Below are 19,601 nucleotides of genomic sequence, written 5' to 3'. Positions count from 1 at the left end.
CCAAAACCAAAGAACTGATTTGTTTAGCACTCTCTGCAAAAGAGTAACACTCAGTTAAATATCTGATCAATGAAAGAAAGTTAATTTACTATCTTGACCAGGTGTCCCCAAACTACGGCCCAAGGGCCGCATGCAGTCCCCTGAGGCCATTTATCCAGCCCCCCACCACACTTCAGGAAGGGGCACCTCTTTCATTGGTGGTCAGTGAGAGGAACACAGTATGTGGCGGCCCTCCAACGGTCTGAGGGACAGTGAACTGGCCCCCTGTGTAAAAAGTTTGGGGACGCCTGATCTTGACTGTCTAGCACATCAATAAGTCTGCATTGTAATATGTAAGAACAGTCACCCTAGGACAGTACAAAATCCTAAAATATTTTTGTGGTTTGTCAAACACGACATTGTTTGCTGAGTATATTTTACTATAGTATAATTGTTGGAAAATGAGTATCTCCATATGGCTGCATTCCATTAGCTAGCATGGCTTACTAAGAATCACTGTATTTCCTGAACATGGTAGACTTCAGAATAGTTTCTCATAATTATGATTTTAAGTCACAAATTACATTGAAATGGCTACAAAACAATAAAAAAATGATTTTACATTTAACATGCTAGAATCATTTAGCTATAAACTTATGAAATACTGATGTGTATATATGTGTATATATATATATATATTTATTTTTAATTGCATTTTAGGTTTGGGGGTACATGTGAAGAACATGCAAGATTGTTGCATAGGTACACACGTGGCAGTGTGATTTGCTGCCTTCCTCCCCATCACCTATATCTGGCATTTCTCCCCATGCTCTCTCTCCCTAACTCCCCACCCCCTACTGTCTCTCCCCTATATCCCCCCAACAGACCCCAGTGTGTAGTGCTCCCCTCCCTGTGTCCATGTGTTCTCATTGTTTGACACATGCCTATGAGTGAGAACATGCGGTGTTTGATTTTCTGCTCTTGTGTCAGTTTGCTGAGAATGATGGTTTCCAGGTTCATCCATGTCCCTACAAAGGACACGAACTCATCGTTTTTGATGGCTGCATAATATTCCATGGTGTATATGTGCCACATTTTCCCTGTCCAGTCTATCATCGATGGGCATTTGGGTTGGTTCCAGGTCTTTGCTATTGTAAACAGTGCTGCAATGAACATTTGTGTGCATGTATCCTTATAATAGAACGGTTTATAATCCTTTGGATATATACCCAGTAATGGGATTGCTGGGTCAAATGGGATTTCTATTTTTAGGTCCTTGAGGAATCGCCACACTGTCTTCCACAATGGTTGAATTAATTTACACTCATACCAACAGTGTAAAAGTGTTCCTATTTCTCCACATCCTCTCCAGCATCTGTTGTCTCCAGATTTTTTAATGATCGCCATTCTAACTGGCGGGAGATGGTATCTCAATGTAGTTTTGATTTGCGTTTCTCTGATGACCAGTGATGATGACCATTTTTTCATATGTTTGTTGGCCTCATGTATGTCTTCTTTTGTAAAGTATCTGTTCATATCCTTCGCCCACTTTTGAATGGGCATATATTTTAAATATTTAAGAAATGAGATACGGCATGCGTGGGAAAATCGAGAATCCTTTTATGTTTAGATTTCTTGGTAACATTACATTTCAGAATGTTAACTAAATGGCAACCATATCTTTCTTTCTAAAATGCCAAATAATAGTAACTTTCCCTAGCATTGTGCTACATATCCTTTTCTAGCCACTGAAGAGGCATGTCGCATATCTCACAATATCAGCCTTTCTCAATCTAGGTTCTGTGAGAAAATTAAGCTTTATAGAAAAATAGTTTAGTGACTTTTTTTTTTCAGTTCTTAAAGGAATTATTCTTATTCGAATAATGTAACGAACATTATTCGTTACATATAATACATTAGGGCTTAATTCTTGAGAAGGGATCTCTAAGTAGTAACCCGCTATTAATGATTTCACATCACTAAGAGTAACAGTCTTTATTTCACTATATCTTTCTTCCGGTGTTTTCTAACAATATATACATGACAGTTATGGTTGTAAAAGCTGTCACTGGGAATACAATTCTATAATCTTTCCTTAAAATACCTATATTCACTTGAGTGTCACTTACTTTTTTCTACACCATTTATTAAATATATATGTTGAGAATGTTAAAATGTTTTTGGAGACCTTACAGGAAGAAACCAAAACCTGACGTAATGGACTAGTCAACTAAATTATTTGGTTAAATCAGCATTATTTTGTCTGCCTGATGTCTGAAAAGAATAACTGGACCATTATTTAAGGATTTACATATTAACATGTTAATGAGATGGCTCACTTACCTGCAATATAACTGGATTTAGTCTCTCCTTTATTCATATGGCGCCTAACATGTCCTAGCATATCAGTCCTTCTGGTGATTGTTGCTGAACAAATGATACAATGATAATGGGCTCCCATTTTACTGGATATCTATCAAAAAGATTATTTAGTTTAAATAAGTTACTAAGACAATAAAGCAGAAGTATAAGTTTGCAAATTTAAGGATATTAGTGTGTACTGGATTTAATGGCATAGAAGATAATTTTAATTTTGCCTTGTGACTTTGAAAGGATCTTAACTTCCTTACTTGTATTTATATATGCTTTTAAATCTTACTTTACAATAGGCCAGAAGTTTAATTTCCTAGCGTTTCTCATTCATTCCAATCAGAAAATAATTGTATTTTCTATAAGTTGCATGTATAAATGGTATAATGTTAGTAGTGGTATTCTGGTAAATGTTTAGTAACTGGCTCTCCAGGAAAATAAAGCCCTGATTTGTAGTATCTGCAGATTTCTGTGGTATAAATAGTCTGCCATAGCCAATTTCAAGCTACAACTGTCATAGATTTTAAGCTACCAATGTAACATCACTGAATGTGGATTTAGGAAGAGATGTGCAGTATTATACCATTACAGAGCATTGCCACCCAGCAAACATAATAGATGTAAATAACTGTAAGTACACAGATAATATTAAAATACAGCAGAGCAGTGATATGAGGTGAACATTTGTTAACTTTGTTTTCTTAATATAACTCATTCATTTTTAGGTTTATATAATTTTTAACGGTGGCCATACCAAACAACCAGCTTGAAAGATTTCTGAAAATGTGAGCCAGCTCCAACACCCTGCTCAATATTAGAGACATAATTAGAAGTAGAGTTTTCCAAATAAAGAAATTCTCACTTCATAATTTCTCATTTAGCTGAGAACAAAAAGACTGCTCCAATGGATCTTTCCTAGTTTTGATGCCTTTTACACTTAGTGCTGCTACCTCCTTTTCACTTGGGACCTTATAGCAAATAGAAAATAGTCAAGCACGTAACCCTAAAGTTCCTTTTGGTACTGTGATTATCATATTCAAAATATCTTGGACTGGGCTGATGAACAAGGCACTGTTTTGACTACTACTTACAGAACACTTTTTTTTCCTTAACACTATCCTGCTTTTAGTGACTCAAAAGAAAATTTAATAATGAGAACCCATTAACTGATACACATTCATGGTAGTGTCACTAAAAAATTTTATAGTTTGTATTCCACTTAGGTCAAATCAACCCTAAAAATAAACACATGTATTTTTAAAAAGTTACTAAGATTTCAGAAAGTTTCTTGATTCTAAAAGACTGAACTTAAAAGGAAGGTCATGGGGAAGATGAATGAAATTTAAACATACTAAGATATTTACTAAACCACAGAAATGGAAGGTCCTATTCCATGACCAAAATCTTAAGAGAAAAAAACTACTCTCTAAATTTTCCATTCCAAAATCAGTAAATGAGTTAATTTTCATTTTGAACACAAAGGAGCAATTTATCTGACTGAAACTAAAAACTATAAAGTGACAACTTCAATATAGCAATTTTTTTCATCCATTTCATAGTTTTCCTACTATGACAGTCTAAAAGGACTGATACAGAATTTTAAAGTAAACTACATTGCTGAACATACACATTTTACTTACACAGTAAGTAAAAATTATACTTTCTTTAAAACTGACTAAATTTAAAAAGAAACAATCTAATATCTGTTTACCTGTTCTCCAATAATGTTGGGTTTCACTGGTCGACAAGGTAAGTGACAGATGCACATCCTGTAACCTAGAATGAAGAAAGGCTGGTTATCGTATCACTGTTCATTAAATATTCAATCATCAAAAATTATAAGCAAGTTTTATAAGAATTGGAATTACTCATATATTTGTAATGTCATAATTACTCAAATGAGATTGCTTTGGTTTACACAGCTGTTATACATGAGATATATGTGTATGCATACATATATATGTATATGTGTCTATATACACAAATATAGAAGGATCTAAGTTTGAACTCTGGTTCAGCCATGACCATCTGTTTTATCTTGCATTAGTCATTTAGTGTCTTTGGGACTCAGCTTTATCATGTATTCTCTGTCACCTTAACTTATTACTTAGGCTTCGTCTCTGCTTCATGCTATTAATGTTATTTGCCATTATACAGACCCTTCTTCACGTATGATATGGTACTATCTTGGTTCTGTTCCCACCCTTCTTCTTCTTTACAGATCCTCTTCCTTCTCTCATGCCCTAAAATGTAGATATTCCATATGCTTGGATGGCTAAGTGACTTTTATTCTCATTTTCTTGGCAATTTAAGCACTTTTCATGATTCCAATTATCTCCCTAGTGGAAAGGAATCCAAAATTACAGCTCTAGCTACTAATTCATTCCTAGGAGCCAGATCTCTATTTCCAATTGCCGATTAAGGATATGTAACTGATTATCTAGTCAGCCTCTCAAAACCTACTTGTTAAGACTAAACCGATAATTTATCTTACATCAGGTCTCTTTACTTTTTTGAATGATAATGCCTTACAGTTGCTCTTAACTCAAAGCCTGTAAGTCATCTCTAACTCCACTTCTCTTATAGCTTAGATCCGATCACTTCTTACTTGTATATGCTGAAGTGCTCCAAGATTTAGTAATGTATGGCTTCTTTTTTCCATCAATACGTACCCTTTTAGTTACTTATCTCATCCTATGGCTTTAAATACCATCTGTCTTCTGACAACTCCCAAATGAGTATCTTTAGCCCCACATTCTCCCTGAACTCCATATTCATATAACCTATGGGATACCTGACGTCTCAACTGAAATGCATCTCACTCTTTAAATGCCCAAATTTCTGGTTCTGGCCTTCTTGCTCACACCTGGTCCTAATGCACTTTTCTCCAGCTCAGTAAAGGCCAACTCTATTTGTCTACTTGCTCAAGTCCCATACCTAAGCATTCCTGGCCCTTTCTCTCATCAATTCCTTCAGCAGATCTTGTTGCTTCTACCTTCAACGTATTGGTCAATTACTTGAAACCTGCTCACTGAGACAAAAGCTGTCTTATCTTCATCACTTACCAGATCAATAGCACGTGAAAAAACCCAACAGCCTAATGTATGTGAGAGAACCACATCCATGAGTAAGTCAAGAAATATCACAAGAAAATATTTAAGAAAAGAGAGTAACCTTCCCTCCTCCCTGGAGGAGGGAAACCAAACCTAAAGGCTAAACAATGACCTAAGAAAAAAATACGAAAGATATCCTTTTAATTGAAATGAGACCTTTTTTTCATAAGAAGTCAGTATGGTTTATCAGACATTATTATATATAATTAAACTTAAAAGACAGGACAGCCCCTAAATTAGTATCTAATTCCCCTTTCCCTAAATAACTAGTGATAATCTTTAGTTGCAGTGTAATTCTGATTTCTTTTACGGGTGTCTCTTACTAACTGCTTTATCAAGGTTGGCTGAAACTCCAACCATATTTTACAATTTCTGTGTTCACATAATCATATACAAATATAAATGTACATATGTTTAAGACTGATATTTAGGTTTCTTTTGACGGTGGGACTTTTTGTTTTATCCAAATGGAATATAAAATCTTCCCTATATGTTGCTGTTTTCATCAGTTGTTGACCACGGAAATACTTCTAAGTTAGCTGGTAAATATCTAATACTCATTTCAATGGCTACATAATATTTCATGGTATGTATGTACCACAATTTATTCAACCATCTCTTTTAATTCCAAGTTTTTGTTACTAAGTAAATATTGCAATGAATATCCTAGTACATTTATCCTTGCCTACTGGTTTGTTTGTTTTTTTTAAGAGACAGAGTCTTACTCTGTTGCGCAGGCTAGGGTACAGTGGCACAGTTACGGCACTGCAGCCTCAAGCTTCTGGAGTCAAGCAATCCTACCACCTGAGCCTCTCCAGTAGTTGGGACTGCAGGAACAGGCCACCTCATGTGGCTAATTTTTTCACTTTTTATAGAGACAGGGTCTTACTATGTTGCACAAGCTGGTCTTGAACTCATGGCTTCAAGTGATCTTCCTGCCTCAGCCTCTCAAAGTGCTGAGATTAAAGGTATGAGCCTGTAATCTCAGCACTTTGAGAGGCCGAGTTTGGAAGATTATAGATATGAGCCATTGTGTCCAACCCCAATTCTTTTACTTCTAAGGCACTCCTAGGAGTGGAACTCCCCGGTGGATGGACATGTGTATTTTTAATTTTAAAAGATGTTGTCAGATCTTTTCCCAAAAATGCTATAATAATTCACATAATTCACTATCTCAGAACTTAGGGAAGCCCTTTAACTCGAAAAGTTCTTGTTTTCTGTCCTTCAATTTTATTCTTTTCATGGTGAGTCCTCTTGTTGAACTTATTCCCTCAAACTGTGTCATTTTTATCAGAATTGTAATTGGTATATTTGTTTCTGTTTCCATTTCTCTGAAGCAGAATAAGGCTATGATTTCTGAATTATCTTGTATCCCACCACCATTCTGAATTCTCTTAACTTTAGTTTATTTGAGCTATCAGCAGAAAAAGGGATATTATCTTCTATTTTCCAATATTCATACAAATTATTTTATTTCCTTGTTTTACTACATTTACTACACCTTCAAAAATGTGTGTAAAAAAGAAGGAAAACTAAAACTTATTAAAACATTGTTCAATAAGCAACATGGACTCCCAGGGCCAGAGTACCCAGTATAGAACAGATGCATAATAAATGTTTGCTGAACTAACCTGTGTCATATAGATCTCTACTGTTTATAAAGCTATATGGTGTTTTAGTGCATACATTAGAAATGAGGGCATTAAATCCTTCACATTTTAAACTGAAAATATTTGATTTTTTCATGATAAAATGCCAAAACTGGTAAAAAAAAAAAATGTTGAATTGCATGTACATCACTTCTCTGCAAGCACAAAAATACTAACCTTCAAATTCAACTGAGACTTTCCAGTGTAAATTCTGGAGGTGACGACGAAGCTTATGGCTATTACAAGCTCTGAATTTTTCCTTAGGGCACAATGGACAAGCCTGCCTGTTGCCTTGAAAAGAAAAAAGAATCAATAAAGCACAGAATATACTAGTTATTAATGTCTAGATTCAGCTACAAAGAGGTTAATGGGGACTCCCCCTTCTACTTCTTAAAGTCTTTCTTAACTTTAGGGAGAAGTCATTATTCTTAACCCAGGAGGTAGTTAACAATAATTGTTGTAGCACATGATCAGCAATTGTTTTTTCACCCTAAAATTTTCCTCTCTATGGATAGCTGATGCATTTGTTCTTACTAGGAACAAAGAGGTTGAAGAAGGGATAAACTGTATGATATCCTTCCAGCCAAAATTTCTGCCACTGAGAGCATCACTCTGTACTTTGGAAAGCTGAAAAGGACAGCAGTTACACTCCCAAAATGACAGGAGCTGGACAAAGAGCAAAAGTATCTGCTGTGATATTCCACTACTAAATTGGCAGCAACAGAAACAGTTAACATGTGGAGTTAGGAAAATGGAAGAAGGAAGCGGAAGGAATAGATGAGATCCAATATAACTGCTGTTCTGAGACTGGGGGCATAGTTAGAACCACCCTATCCGTGACTGAATTTTCAAGTTCTTCCTTCTTTATTAACATATTCTTAAAAGATTATGTATCATCAAAATGTCTTATTTAATTACAAATATAACGTATCTCAAAAAAACTTTGATAGTATAGATGGAAGAATTAAATCTCAAATTTAGGTTTAAAGCAATAAAATAGACAGCAAGGATCAATAACTCATTCAGTATTTTTTTTCTTTTTTTCTTTTCTTATACCTACACACCTGTCAGCTCTTATTAATTTTTAACCCAACAAATATCTTTCACATATAGTACAATACAGCATACGTACAATTTTTATTTCTACACTGCCTACTTCAAAAAACCATGCAGTCAGTGATCCTGAGGATGTAAACAAGCAATAAGGAGAGCAGAGCAGAAAGAGAGGAGTGTGGGACATTGAAAACGTGGAACACTTGTACCAGCCCTAAATTCCCTATCTTGGAACTTCATTTACACGACAGAATATTAACCTCTTCAGACAATGTTTGTTGGGACCTCTGTTACTTGTAGTCAAATGGAATTCCTAACTTGCTGAATACACAGCCCTTAGACATTGGTGAAATTATAATTTTCTTGAGGAGCTGTAAAATAACTTATTTCCATCGCAACTTTGCACATAAACAGTTGCCAATTTCCTGAATAAAAAACTTTATTTTACTACTGTTCTAGTTCAATAAGAATAAACAAGTCTACTCTTACCAAACTATTTTCGTGAATGCAAAGATCATAAATTATTAGAAATTAAGAAAAATCAAAACAAAACCCCAAACATGAAATACCTGCATCAAGATTATCTGAGTTCAATGAACTGGCAGAGTCGAAATCTCCTTCAGTTACAAAAACTAACTTCTCTAGATCTGCAAGCTGCCTTTGAATTGAGATGTGTCTCTCTGAAAAAAAAATTTGACATTACGCTTTAACAGTTAAGTTCCATTTTTACTGATCACATCGTATAGTTCATTTCCTGTAATATAGTGTTATGCACCTAGATGGGGAATACTACTACAACTCAGTTTATAAAGTAACAAGTGCGCTCTAGAATAAAAAGTTGGGGGGAAACCCCATTGTATAAATTCATAGTTTTAAAATTGTATCTAATTAGTCAAAATAATTCTATGAAAAACATTTCTATCCCATACAAAATACCGAAGGAAACATAGCCATGTTTTCTATCTTCAAAGACCTTTCAAACAGGTGGGAGAAGGTAATATGTTAACTTCTAACAATCATATGAGATAGGATGAAATGAACACTAGACATAAGGTAACATATCGTAGGCATACAGAAGGAGGAGTAATTAATTCTAATAAGTAACTCTGAGAATGTCTTTATTGAAGTGCCATTTGACTGAGACTTAAGGTATGAATAGAATTTCAGTAAGTAGAGATTTGCTAACTGGCTTCATAAACTGCAGTAACCTCATAAACAAATGTATATTGTATAAAACATACAACCATGCCACCCCGCCCTTGGTGGAATGTAGTATTTAGGGGATAGAGTGAGTAGAAATAAATGCAGCTAAAGATGTAGCACAGACCATGGAAAGCATAAATTCTATGCAAGTTAGTCTGGACTTTATTCTTTGGGTAATGGTCTCTTCAGGTTTTTGAGGAAGTGAATTACATGATTTGAATGAGTTTCAGGTTATCTCTGGCAGTAATACCAAAGATCAGTAACAGAAAATTAGTAATGGGAAGGGACAGAATAGAAGGTACAAAAAGAAGCAACAGAAACAGGATATGAGAAGCAAAGGTGAAGGATAAAATCAAAGATGATTCTAAGATTTTGAGTTTATGTGGTTGGGAATAATGGTACCATGAGGCGAACACAACAGAAGAAACTCTTTGGCAGAAAAGAAGAGGAAAAGAGAAAGGAAAATTTAGTTTCTGACACAGTGTGTTTGATGTAGTGCTGGTACAATATTCCAGTAATAAAGTACAATAGGAAGCTGGCAATTTGGTTTTAGAGCTTAGGAGGGATTCCGGAGATACAAATCATAAGTAACATATGTAAGACAAAAGCGCGAGGATAAATAAGAAAGCCTAAGAAAAGTGTGAAAAATAGGAGAAAAAGCCAAGGCCCAGTCTTACTTAGCTATGACTGATTTCAAACAACTAACGAGACTATGTAAAACTAATTTAAAAATATGATTTATATTTTAATTCTAATGCAGTTCAGATTTCTCAGTTATTACATGTGTCCCACTAAAGCATTTTCAGGTTTCTCAAGCATTATACACTCTTCAGATTAAATGCTTGTAAATTTGGAAATATACGAGTAAGTCTAAAATATGTTTAACATGTTCGGATTGGAACGGGTAGGGGATACATCCTTAATGCTGCAGAACCTGCTGATTATTATAGACAGCTATAATCTGGTAATGAGGTATGAGAGATGTAGATATTCCTGAGAAAAATTAAGTAGAAGGAATCAGGAAGGTAGATTCAGAAAATAAATGGTAAGGGGAATCAAAGTAATGCAGAAGCCAAGGGGGAAGAGTCTATAAAAGCAAAACATTCAACACTGAATATCATAAACAGTTGTAGAGATCAAGAAAGCAAGTCTGGTGACCTTTAAGAAAGCAGGTTCAGTGAGGTGTTTGGGAGTAGAAACAAAATTGGAAGGGAAAAGGAAATACAGAAAATTAAATTTTGTTGGAGAAGTTTGATGGTATAAAACAGGAAATGAATGAGACTGTAACTTGCTTTTTTCTTTTTAAGTATGGAGAGAAGTGAATATATGTGCATTCCAAGGGAAAGGAACAATTACATAGTGGTGACTGAATACAGAAGATTAGGAGAAAATGACAAGTAAAGAGCCCAAGGGGACAGGATATGGTGGGATAAACAGGGCGAATATTATTAGGGTATACAGTTTAAATCTTGAGACTTTAAAATTCAGTTCTTGGTATTACTACCTTCTTGCCTACTCCTCTCTGAGCTTCACTATCAGTTCATTTGTTTACCCATTTATATAATTTGTGTCCCTGTTCGCTCCCCCACAAACAAGCAACAGGAAGATAAGGCCTATGCTTGTTCATCTTTCTGATAGCTAAGGGCCTAATGCAGTAACTTGCAGATAGGAGGCACTAATATTTGTTAAACAAGAATTAAAACAAAAATCATTAGACTTTTTGGATGCAGTAGTAGCACACTGTCAATAATTTTGAAATCTAATTCAGCACTATCAGACATTCTTGCTCAAATTTATTAAAAGGTAATTTTTCACATTTTTATTTAGAGATAGGCTCTTGCTCTGTCGCCCAGTCTCCATGGAATATAGTGGCTCAATCATAGCTCACTGCAGCCTCAAACTCCTGGGCTCAAGCAATCCTTCTGCCTCAGCCTCCTTAGGAGCTGGGAGTATAGGCTCGTGCCTGGTTATCCACCTTATTTTTAAAGGAGCAACAAACGATATTGGTTAATTTCTTATATCTGATACTGTTCAAATGAGTTATGAGACATAATTTCTATAAACAGTTAAAAATTTTTCATGTTTCATAAAAATCTTTTGCTAGGTCAGACAGTAATATTCTGAAAATGAATCCATGTGTATAAACTAACCTATCTAATTTGTAACCATAAAGGCTTTTGGCTTCCAGAGTTCAAAGATCTGTGTATGTGAAACAAGATAAATAGCAATCAATAAAGATGTGCCTATTGAAATTATTCTAACTATTAAATAGCACAAAATAAGAGAAAGGAGCTTGGTTAAGTTAGAAAACTAAAAGTCCTGTGGTCCACTACTGAAGAAATTCTTGAGGATCTGTCTAAAAATTCATGATATACCTATAAAGATCTCTGAAGTCACTTCCTGGTTTAAGATAGTATGTATCAGACAATCTGTATGCAAGATACTCAATCTGCTTTTTGTAACACACTATTAATCCAGAAGTCAATAGGCAAACCTCTTGTTAAGTCAGATGTCTCCAAGATAGGAAGGTTTTTTTCAACTTTTTCTGTTACTTTTTCCTCAATTTTCAATTCTATTTTAGATAGGCTATCTTCATCTTACCTAGTTATGACTGACTTCAAAGGACTAACTAGAGCAACTAAAAATAATTTTTAAAATGTGATCAATATATATTTTAGCTCTAATGCATTTCAGACTTCTCAGTCATTACTTATTTGTGCTATTAATGCATTTTCAGGTTTCCCATACAGTACATATTCCTCAAATTACATATTTGCAAATTTTGGAATTTATAAATAAGTCTTTAAAAACTACATTTAACATATTTTTGCTGGTGGGGAGGTGGAGAAAGCATACATTTCCTAAAGCTGCTGAACCACTTCTGACTAATATAAACAAATACAACCTGGAAGTGAGGTACGAGGCTACTTAGGAGAGTGCAATCTCCTCAGTTCCCTATACCTCCCCCCATCCCTACCTACCCACTGTAGTTGAAGAAATAACGCCTTATTTTGCACCTACAAGCTCTGATCTTATGGGAACGGGCTTATCTGAAGCATCCTAACTTTTGTCTTTCCTGTGATTAGCCCTACTCTGAAATCTGTAACCATTTGTATATTGTTTCCAAACTGCAAAATAATCCTATCTATAACTATCCAATGTTTTATAAATATTAAACTCAAAGCTGGCCTAGAAGTAGGAAAAAAATAATGAATCAAAGATTATTTTAAGTTACAATTCAGAAAGCATATAAAGGTCACTTTATGACCACAAACTAACTTGTTAAAAGAGCTTACGTTAAGTCTTTCTTAGACTTTACATTTTAAAATGTTAGAAGATCGTTAAGAAAGTGTTACTCATCAATCTTTTAAATTCCTATAAGGTTCAAAAAACCACCACTTAGAAAACATGCAGGCACATTCAGAAGCACAATAACATGGGCCATTAATTCTCAACAGTCTATTTCTGATGGAATGGAGTACAAAACTCAATTGGCATTTATGCATGGGGAAAAACATCCATAAATTTAGTCGTTTCTTTCCTAAACTACTACTCGGCCTCAAATACTCTTTGGAAGCAAGCTGCTAGGGGGAGAAAAAACTGAAATGAGAAAAACTCATCTCCTTGTGTATATCGAAGCAGCAAAGCTAGTTGACAGTAATGGTTTACAAATGTTGGCAGCTTAGGCTCTACTATCGTAAACAGGTTGCCTCGGTTACTATGTCACATTTGAAATTAACTTAGTTAACCGTGGCAGACTGGGCTGAGGGAAACTCCCAAATTATATGTAACTTCCTATTTTTGTACCTTACAAAGATTCTCTTTTACGAAAAAGCCCTTAACCTCATTATTTCCTTCTATCTGCAGCATTCCTGCCCTCCGCATATCCTTCACCGTGACATCCTCGAGACTTACGGAGACACCGTATCCCATTCTGTACCCCCGCTTCGGCCGCTACGCGGGCCCCTCTTCCCTCCCCCCGTTTCCCTAAACCTGCCTTCCCCCATAAAAACCATCCCGGTGAAGAAGGGCCTCCCCTACTTCCCAGCAAGGCGCACTTTCTCTCTTCTGCGGCAGAAAGATTTGGGCCTCCTGCACTTACTGCTTTTAGCCTCCTCGGGGGCAGAGGCTAGGGACGGGGACACGGCCGGAGCCTGGGCCAGGGCAGGGGCTGGGGCTGGAGCCGAGGCCAGAGTCGGAGCCGAGTCCAGAGCCGAATCCGGGGCCGGAGCTGGGGTCCCAGCCGAGTCCGGGGCCGGGGTCGGGACCTGGACGTGGGCCACCTCCACCTCCTCCTTCTCCAGGGGCAGCACCTCCTCCTCCGCCATGTTCTCCATAGTTACCGCCTCCGTGCCAGGCCCGCCCGGGGACCCGGAGCGGGGGGCGTACGGCGGGGTCAGAGAACTGTCGTGAATGCCCAGAGGGCTGGATCCAAGGAGTGGGGAAGCGAGTGGGGAGGGCGGGATGCGTGCAACAGACAAAAGATGAAGAACCAGTGACCAATTCCTGTCAGTAGAAAATAGAAAGCCAGAGGCAGCGACTCCAGAAGCCCGTCCGCTCCCCTTGCCCCGAGGCGTTACGACGCCACCACAAACTGCGCAGAAGCGTACTGGGGACGGCGTCCAATTGGATAAGAGGGTTCGGTTTCCACGGTGCGTCTCCGTCTCACGGGCCCACCACCGAAGCGAATCAAGACTACAGCACCCAGGGTGCACTGCGCCGCCTGGGGCGGGGCCGGCGTTTCAAGCCTTGGGAGGAAGTAAAGGCAAATTTAAGCCACGGCTGCGGAGCGTTAGGTTGGTGGTCTGGATCCGGGCGCAGAACTACGTTTCCCAGCGGGCATAGGGTTGGTGGGGCGGGGTGGAGCGGGGGTCGTCTCCCTTGGCCTGGGCCTTCGGAGTTGCTACCGCCGCGGCGCTGGTAAGGTGGGAACTGGGGGGTGCGTTAACGTTTTCCTGGTCAGGTTCCCTCTCGTCCCCCGCCCCCCGTATCCAGAGACTGGGGACTCCGGAGTCACTCGGACCTGGGCGGGGCGACTCTGTGGGCGGATCCGGGGACGAGCCAGCTCCGTGGAGGGTGTGGTTCTGGCCCGGCCTGCCTGCGGGGCAGCCCCCTGCCCGGGTTCGTGAAGAGCCCGCGGGCCGCGGCGGTTGACCAGCAGCCGACGAGCTTGCGCGTTTATCCCGCCGACTTGGAATTAGGGTCTGTTCTTCACTTGGCACCCTCGCCTGCCCCGTGACCCGAACGCTCTCTTCCTTTGTTTTGATTTTTGCCCTAGTCTTCGTGTTGCCAGTATCAGCAGTTCTGCCGTGTGGCCAGTGGATAGAAATTCGTTGTTTTGCTCTCTTTTGCATTGTTTTTAGGTTTTTAGTAACCAGAGCTCAGAGTGGGTAGAGCTTCGGGGCATTTGATTTTGACGCGTTTCGGATCCCCGAAGCGTATGCTAGTGAGTCTCCTGTGCCCCGCACTTCCCTCCCCTTCACTCGTTGGGGCTTCTTGGCGTTCGAGCCTCTCTAGTTCTTTTCTCCACTCCACCCCCCCCCCCCCCACCGCCACCCCCGGGAAATCCGCTGCGACAGGCAGGAGAAAAGCTTGAGCTTTCTGGATGCCCTGCTTGGGCTTGGTCGGAACGTCTAGGCAGCAGGGAAGGAGAGGGAGGCCCAATTTAGTCTCGAGAACAACGCTTCCAGTTGGCTTTTCTTAGTTAATGAGGTTGATAAATGCCTATCTTCTTAGTCTATTTGTTTTCTACTTGTTTCAGAACCCCAGAGAAGACATAGCATGATTATTGGGCACTTTGAAGCTCCAACTGGAAGCTGACTCCTCCCCCTATAGTTAAGAAGTATATCTGGAGGGCGGTGTGTGTATGTGTATGTATGCGTGTGTGTTTAACCTCTCCCAGTTTTTTTTTTTTTTTTTTTTGAGACGGAGTTTCACACTTGTGACCCAGGCTGGAGTGTAATGGCGCGACCTTGGCTCACCGCAACCTCCGCCTCCTGGGTTCGGGCAATTCTCCTGCCTCAGCCTCCTGAGTAGCTGGGACTACAGGCACGTGCCACCATGCCCAGCTAATCTTTGTGTATTTTTAGTAGAGACGGGGTTTCACCATGTTGACCAGGATGGTCTCGATCTCTTGACCTCGTGATCCATCCGCCTCGGCCAACTTCTCCCAGTTTGATGGACACAGATTATCCCCATGAAGCTTCTGTGAGTTATGGTCCTAAATCCCTTTTAGTGACTGTCCTTCACGGCTTCTATCTAGTATTCTTGGATGTATAGTTGACTCATGGCTCAACAGTCAATTAAAAATGGGATAACACTGATTATAACTTATAGAAATGCTAACCACATCTGTGCCTCATCCAATAATTGTCGTTTTCTCTTTTTTTTCTGTCGTTCATGATGATTTTTTATTTCTAAGTGACTAAATGGTTAAGTGAAAACTAGATTCAGTATGTTAGTGTTATTTAATACCAGCTGGAAACCAGAAGCTAAAAAGGGTTAGATTTTAGTATGTGGATTATGTAGGAATTTTTTAAAGAGTTTTAAAGCATGGTCTTTGCTTGTAAGACATCCTAAAGAAGGAATCTTCAATGTTTCAAGAATTATGTTAAAGAAATAATGTTATTCACCTATTGCTGTTGCATAAATTTTACCAAAACGTAGTAGCTTAAAACAACAATAAACATTTATTACTCCGCAGTTTCTGTGGGTCAGGAACTCAGAAATGACTTTCTGGGTTGGTCTGGCTTTGGGTCTCATGAGGTTGCAGTGAAGATTTGTGCCAGGACTGCTGTCATGTCACTTGATTTAGGGGTGCAGTATCATCAGCTTCAAAAGTACCCCACTCACATGCCTGGCTGTTTAGTTAGTCCTGGTTTGTTGGCAAGAGGGCAAGGGTAGTTCTTCCCTTGTGAGCCTTTCAATGGGCTGTTTGTCCTCATGACGTGGTGGCCGGCATTCCCTAGAGTGAGCAGTCCAAGACAGAACAAAGCAGAAGTCATGATGTCTTATATGATTTAGCCACATACCACCATGTAGCAATATTTTATTGGTTACACAGGTCAGCCCTATTGATTGTGGTAGAGAATTACCTAAGTGTGTGATTACCGTGCAGCAGGAATCATCAGGAGCCATCTTGAAACTGGCCAGCACAGGAAGTCTCCCCTCCTTTAGTTTATGTTTTGATTTGCATAAAATCAATAGGAATTTCACACTGCTATAAGTATAAAAACATTTGTTGGAATAAACATAAACATAAATGTTTTTCTGGGATAGTCCACAATACTGTCATCCATTAATAGTATTGACTTGGTCCATAGCAGGGCTGGAAAAGTGAGACAGGGATGGGAAGTGGACAGAGGAACTACAATGAACCAATTTGAAGTGGTTCAGAATGAAAGAGTTAGTATTCCAAGGAAGAAGAATTGGCTTATTTATTCACTCAGTAGGCATTCATGAGCACCTTCTAAGTTTTTAATACAGCATACTCAGGGAGCTCAGAGTCTAGTAGAAAGACAACCTTGCCAGCAAGTATGTATGTAAAACTTACTATTTACCAATCTATGCAAGGGGTGTGTGTGTGTGTGTGTGTGTGTGTGTGTGTGTTTGTGTGTGTTTGAGACAGAGTTCCACACTTGTCACCCAGGCTGGAGTGCAGTGGTGCGATCTTGGCTCACTACAACCTCTGCCTCCCGGGTTCAAGTGATTCTCCTGCCTCAGCCTCCTTAGTAGCTGGGATTACAGGCATACACCACCACACCTGGCTAATTTTGTATTTTTTGTAGAGATAAGGTTTCATCATGTTGGCCAGCCTGGTCTCAGACTTCAGACCTCAGGTGATCTGCCTGCTTCGGCCTCCCAATATGCTGGGATTACAGGTGTGAGCCACCGCGCCCGGTCCCAAGATGTATTTTACATCCATTGTTTGAGTACCTCAAAAACCCTCTGGGATAGGTTATCTGTTTTATGTATAATGACACCAAGCCTCAAAAAAAAAAAAAAAAAGTCAAAATTTCCTTCACTGAATGACTGAAGGTGTTTCGGGAAAATGAAACTTATGACTGGCTAATTGGCTTTGAAGTGTAGGTGGTGCAGACTATAGCAGTCCTGGAGGCAATTGAAAATGGTGATCTGATGCTTAAGTGAGAAGTCAGGGATCAAGGCATGGTCTGAGACTCATTCCTGGAAAGGTGATAGATAAAGATGAAGGAGAGGAATAGGTAATTTTGAAAAATGTTAAGTGAAGGAAAGTGAAACAGTGAGAGAATCTTGTCATCTTGGGAATGGTTAAAAAATAGTAATCATTTTGTAAAACTCCAATTTTTATATAACTGAAAGAAGATGAATTTCTATTTTATTTTTTATTGCAAAAAACACATGGTGCATTTTTAATATGTATTTTAGCATTTCAGGATGTCCAGCAAAGAATCCCGTCGGAAAAAAGAGACATCTCAGAGGAAAGACACCACCGCCTCATCACACAATTTTGGTGAAAAAGTAATAATTTTGATTTACTGACCAAGAGATACCTTTCTTTCTTTCCTTCTTTCTTTCTTTCTTTTTTTTTCCCTTTTTTCTTTCCTTCTTTCTTTCTTTCTTTCTTTTTCTTTCTTTCTTTCTGATAGAGTCTTGCTCTGTCACCAGGCTGGAGTGCAGTGGTGCAATTTTGGCTTACTGCAACCTCTGCTTTCGGAGTTCAAGCAATTCTAATGTCTCAGCCTCCCAAGTAGCTGAGATTACAGGCATGTACCACCACACCCAGCTAATTTTTGTGTTTTTAGTAGAGACGAGGGTTCACCCTGTTGGCCAGGATGGGTTAGATCTCCTGCCCTTGTGATCCATCCACCTCGGCCTCCCAAAGTGCTGGAATTATAGGTGTGAGCCACTGCGCCTGGCCAGTACCTTTCTTTTTTAACAATAATGAAAAGAATACACCTTACTGTTATAATGATTTATGTAAATATTTTGTTTTCTGCCCAGCTGATCCAGGAAAAGTCATTTGCTTTTCTTGTGTTTTATTTTCATTATTTATTCCTCACAACTCTATGAGGTGGGTACTATTATTCCAATTACACAGATGAAGAAACTGAGGCTTAGAGAGTAGTTAGGTAGAGGTAAGTTGTTTGCCTAGGCATTCCTGGCCTCAATTCTAAGTCCCCTAAATAGCAATAACTCACCACTGAACCATTTTCCATGTTTTCTCCTTTTTCCGTTTCTTCATCGTTGGCTAGGATTGCATTCTCATCAATCAGAATGGCCAGCATTATGTGGGTGAGGCTAATAGTGGGGAAGACATACTTACCATACCTTTATTCTCTCAGAAACTACCTTAAGAAGCGTTTTGGGGCTGAGTGTGGTGGCTCAGACCTGTAATCTCAGCCCTTTGGGAGGCTGAGACAGGAGGATCTCTTGATACCAGAACTTTACAACCAGCCTACCAGCATGGTGAAACCTTGTCTCTACCAAAAAACAAAAAACCAAAAACCCAGGCATGATGGTGTGCACCTGTGCTATTCAGGAAGCTGAAGTGGGAGGAGGATTGAGGTGGGAGGATCCTTGAGCCAAGGAGATCGAGGCTGAAGTGAGCTGTTTCATCACTGCACTCCAGCCTTGGTGACAGAGTGAGGTCCTGTCTCAAAAAAGAAAAAAAGAAGTACTGTTTTGGTAGATGACATTTAGGACATCTCGTTAATTGAGCTGGGTATTATCTCCAGGAAGCCAGACTGTAAAACAAACAAAAAACCGTGTAATCAGTTTTAGTATATGCTTTCTGAGCAGACTGATAGTTGATCATCAGAATTAGACAGTGTTTATGCTGTGTTACTGTTCAAGATGACAGACTAATCTGGCCAAGGTGAACATTCACAAAATAAAGTGATTTCTATGGTAGCAGGTTAGTTCATAAGACTTTCATGACCTGGATGAAGTTCTAGATAGTGTACTTTTTGGTCTTTGTTCCTTGCCTATTTATTAACTTTCTGATTACTAATTTGGCCTTACAGGTATAGTGATAGTTGGAAAGGTAACCCTGAAGCATGGCCATCCAGTACTCTTTATACAGTTCTTCTCCTCATTTGCCATTATTAATTGGTATGCTGTTTGCAATTAACCCCTCATTCCCTCTTAAACCTACTCTATCAGACTTTTTCTTGCCATCACTCCTATAGCAGTGGTTTCTATCTTGCTAAATCCATTGGTCATTTCTAAGATCTCATCTGACTTGGCATATCAG

General features: G+C 38.9%; 2 protein-coding genes across 10 annotated transcripts in view; one reads left to right on the top strand and one right to left on the bottom strand.

Moving 5' to 3' along the window:
• TRMT1L (tRNA methyltransferase 1L) overlaps nt 1–13,980 on the bottom strand; it is a 38,225-nt gene extending 24,245 nt beyond the window's left edge. Inside the window, exons 1-5 of the mRNA XM_003925283.3 lie at nt 13,470–13,980; nt 8,734–8,844; nt 7,289–7,402; nt 4,061–4,125; nt 2,323–2,452 (exon numbers count right to left, since the gene is read on the bottom strand). Coding sequence (XP_003925332.1) covers nt 2,323–2,452; nt 4,061–4,125; nt 7,289–7,402; nt 8,734–8,844; nt 13,470–13,704 — 655 coding nt within the window. The 5' untranslated portion in view covers nt 13,705–13,980. The remainder of the gene's footprint in view (nt 1–2,322; nt 2,453–4,060; nt 4,126–7,288; nt 7,403–8,733; nt 8,845–13,469) is intronic.
• Nucleotides 13,981–14,141: 161 nt separating this feature from the next.
• SWT1 (SWT1 RNA endoribonuclease homolog) overlaps nt 14,142–19,601 on the top strand; it is a 92,004-nt gene continuing 86,544 nt past the window's right edge. For 5 of the 9 annotated variants that reach the window (XR_012514999.1, XM_010336019.2, XM_074389742.1 and 2 more), the window contains exons 1-2: nt 14,924–15,574; nt 17,774–17,866. Coding sequence is in view for 8 of the 9 variants with exons in the window: in XM_010336019.2 (XP_010334321.1) it covers nt 15,545–15,574; nt 17,774–17,866 (123 nt within the window). In the remaining variant the exon portion in view is untranslated. The other 4 variants (XM_074389741.1, XM_074389738.1, XM_074389740.1 and 1 more) reach the window with 4 other exon arrangements.

This window comes from Saimiri boliviensis, chromosome 19 (genome assembly GCF_048565385.1).
Source record: "Saimiri boliviensis isolate mSaiBol1 chromosome 19, mSaiBol1.pri, whole genome shotgun sequence".
NCBI classification, from domain to species: domain Eukaryota; kingdom Metazoa; phylum Chordata; class Mammalia; order Primates; family Cebidae; genus Saimiri; species Saimiri boliviensis.
This window is presented reverse-complemented; position numbering and strand designations above follow the sequence as displayed.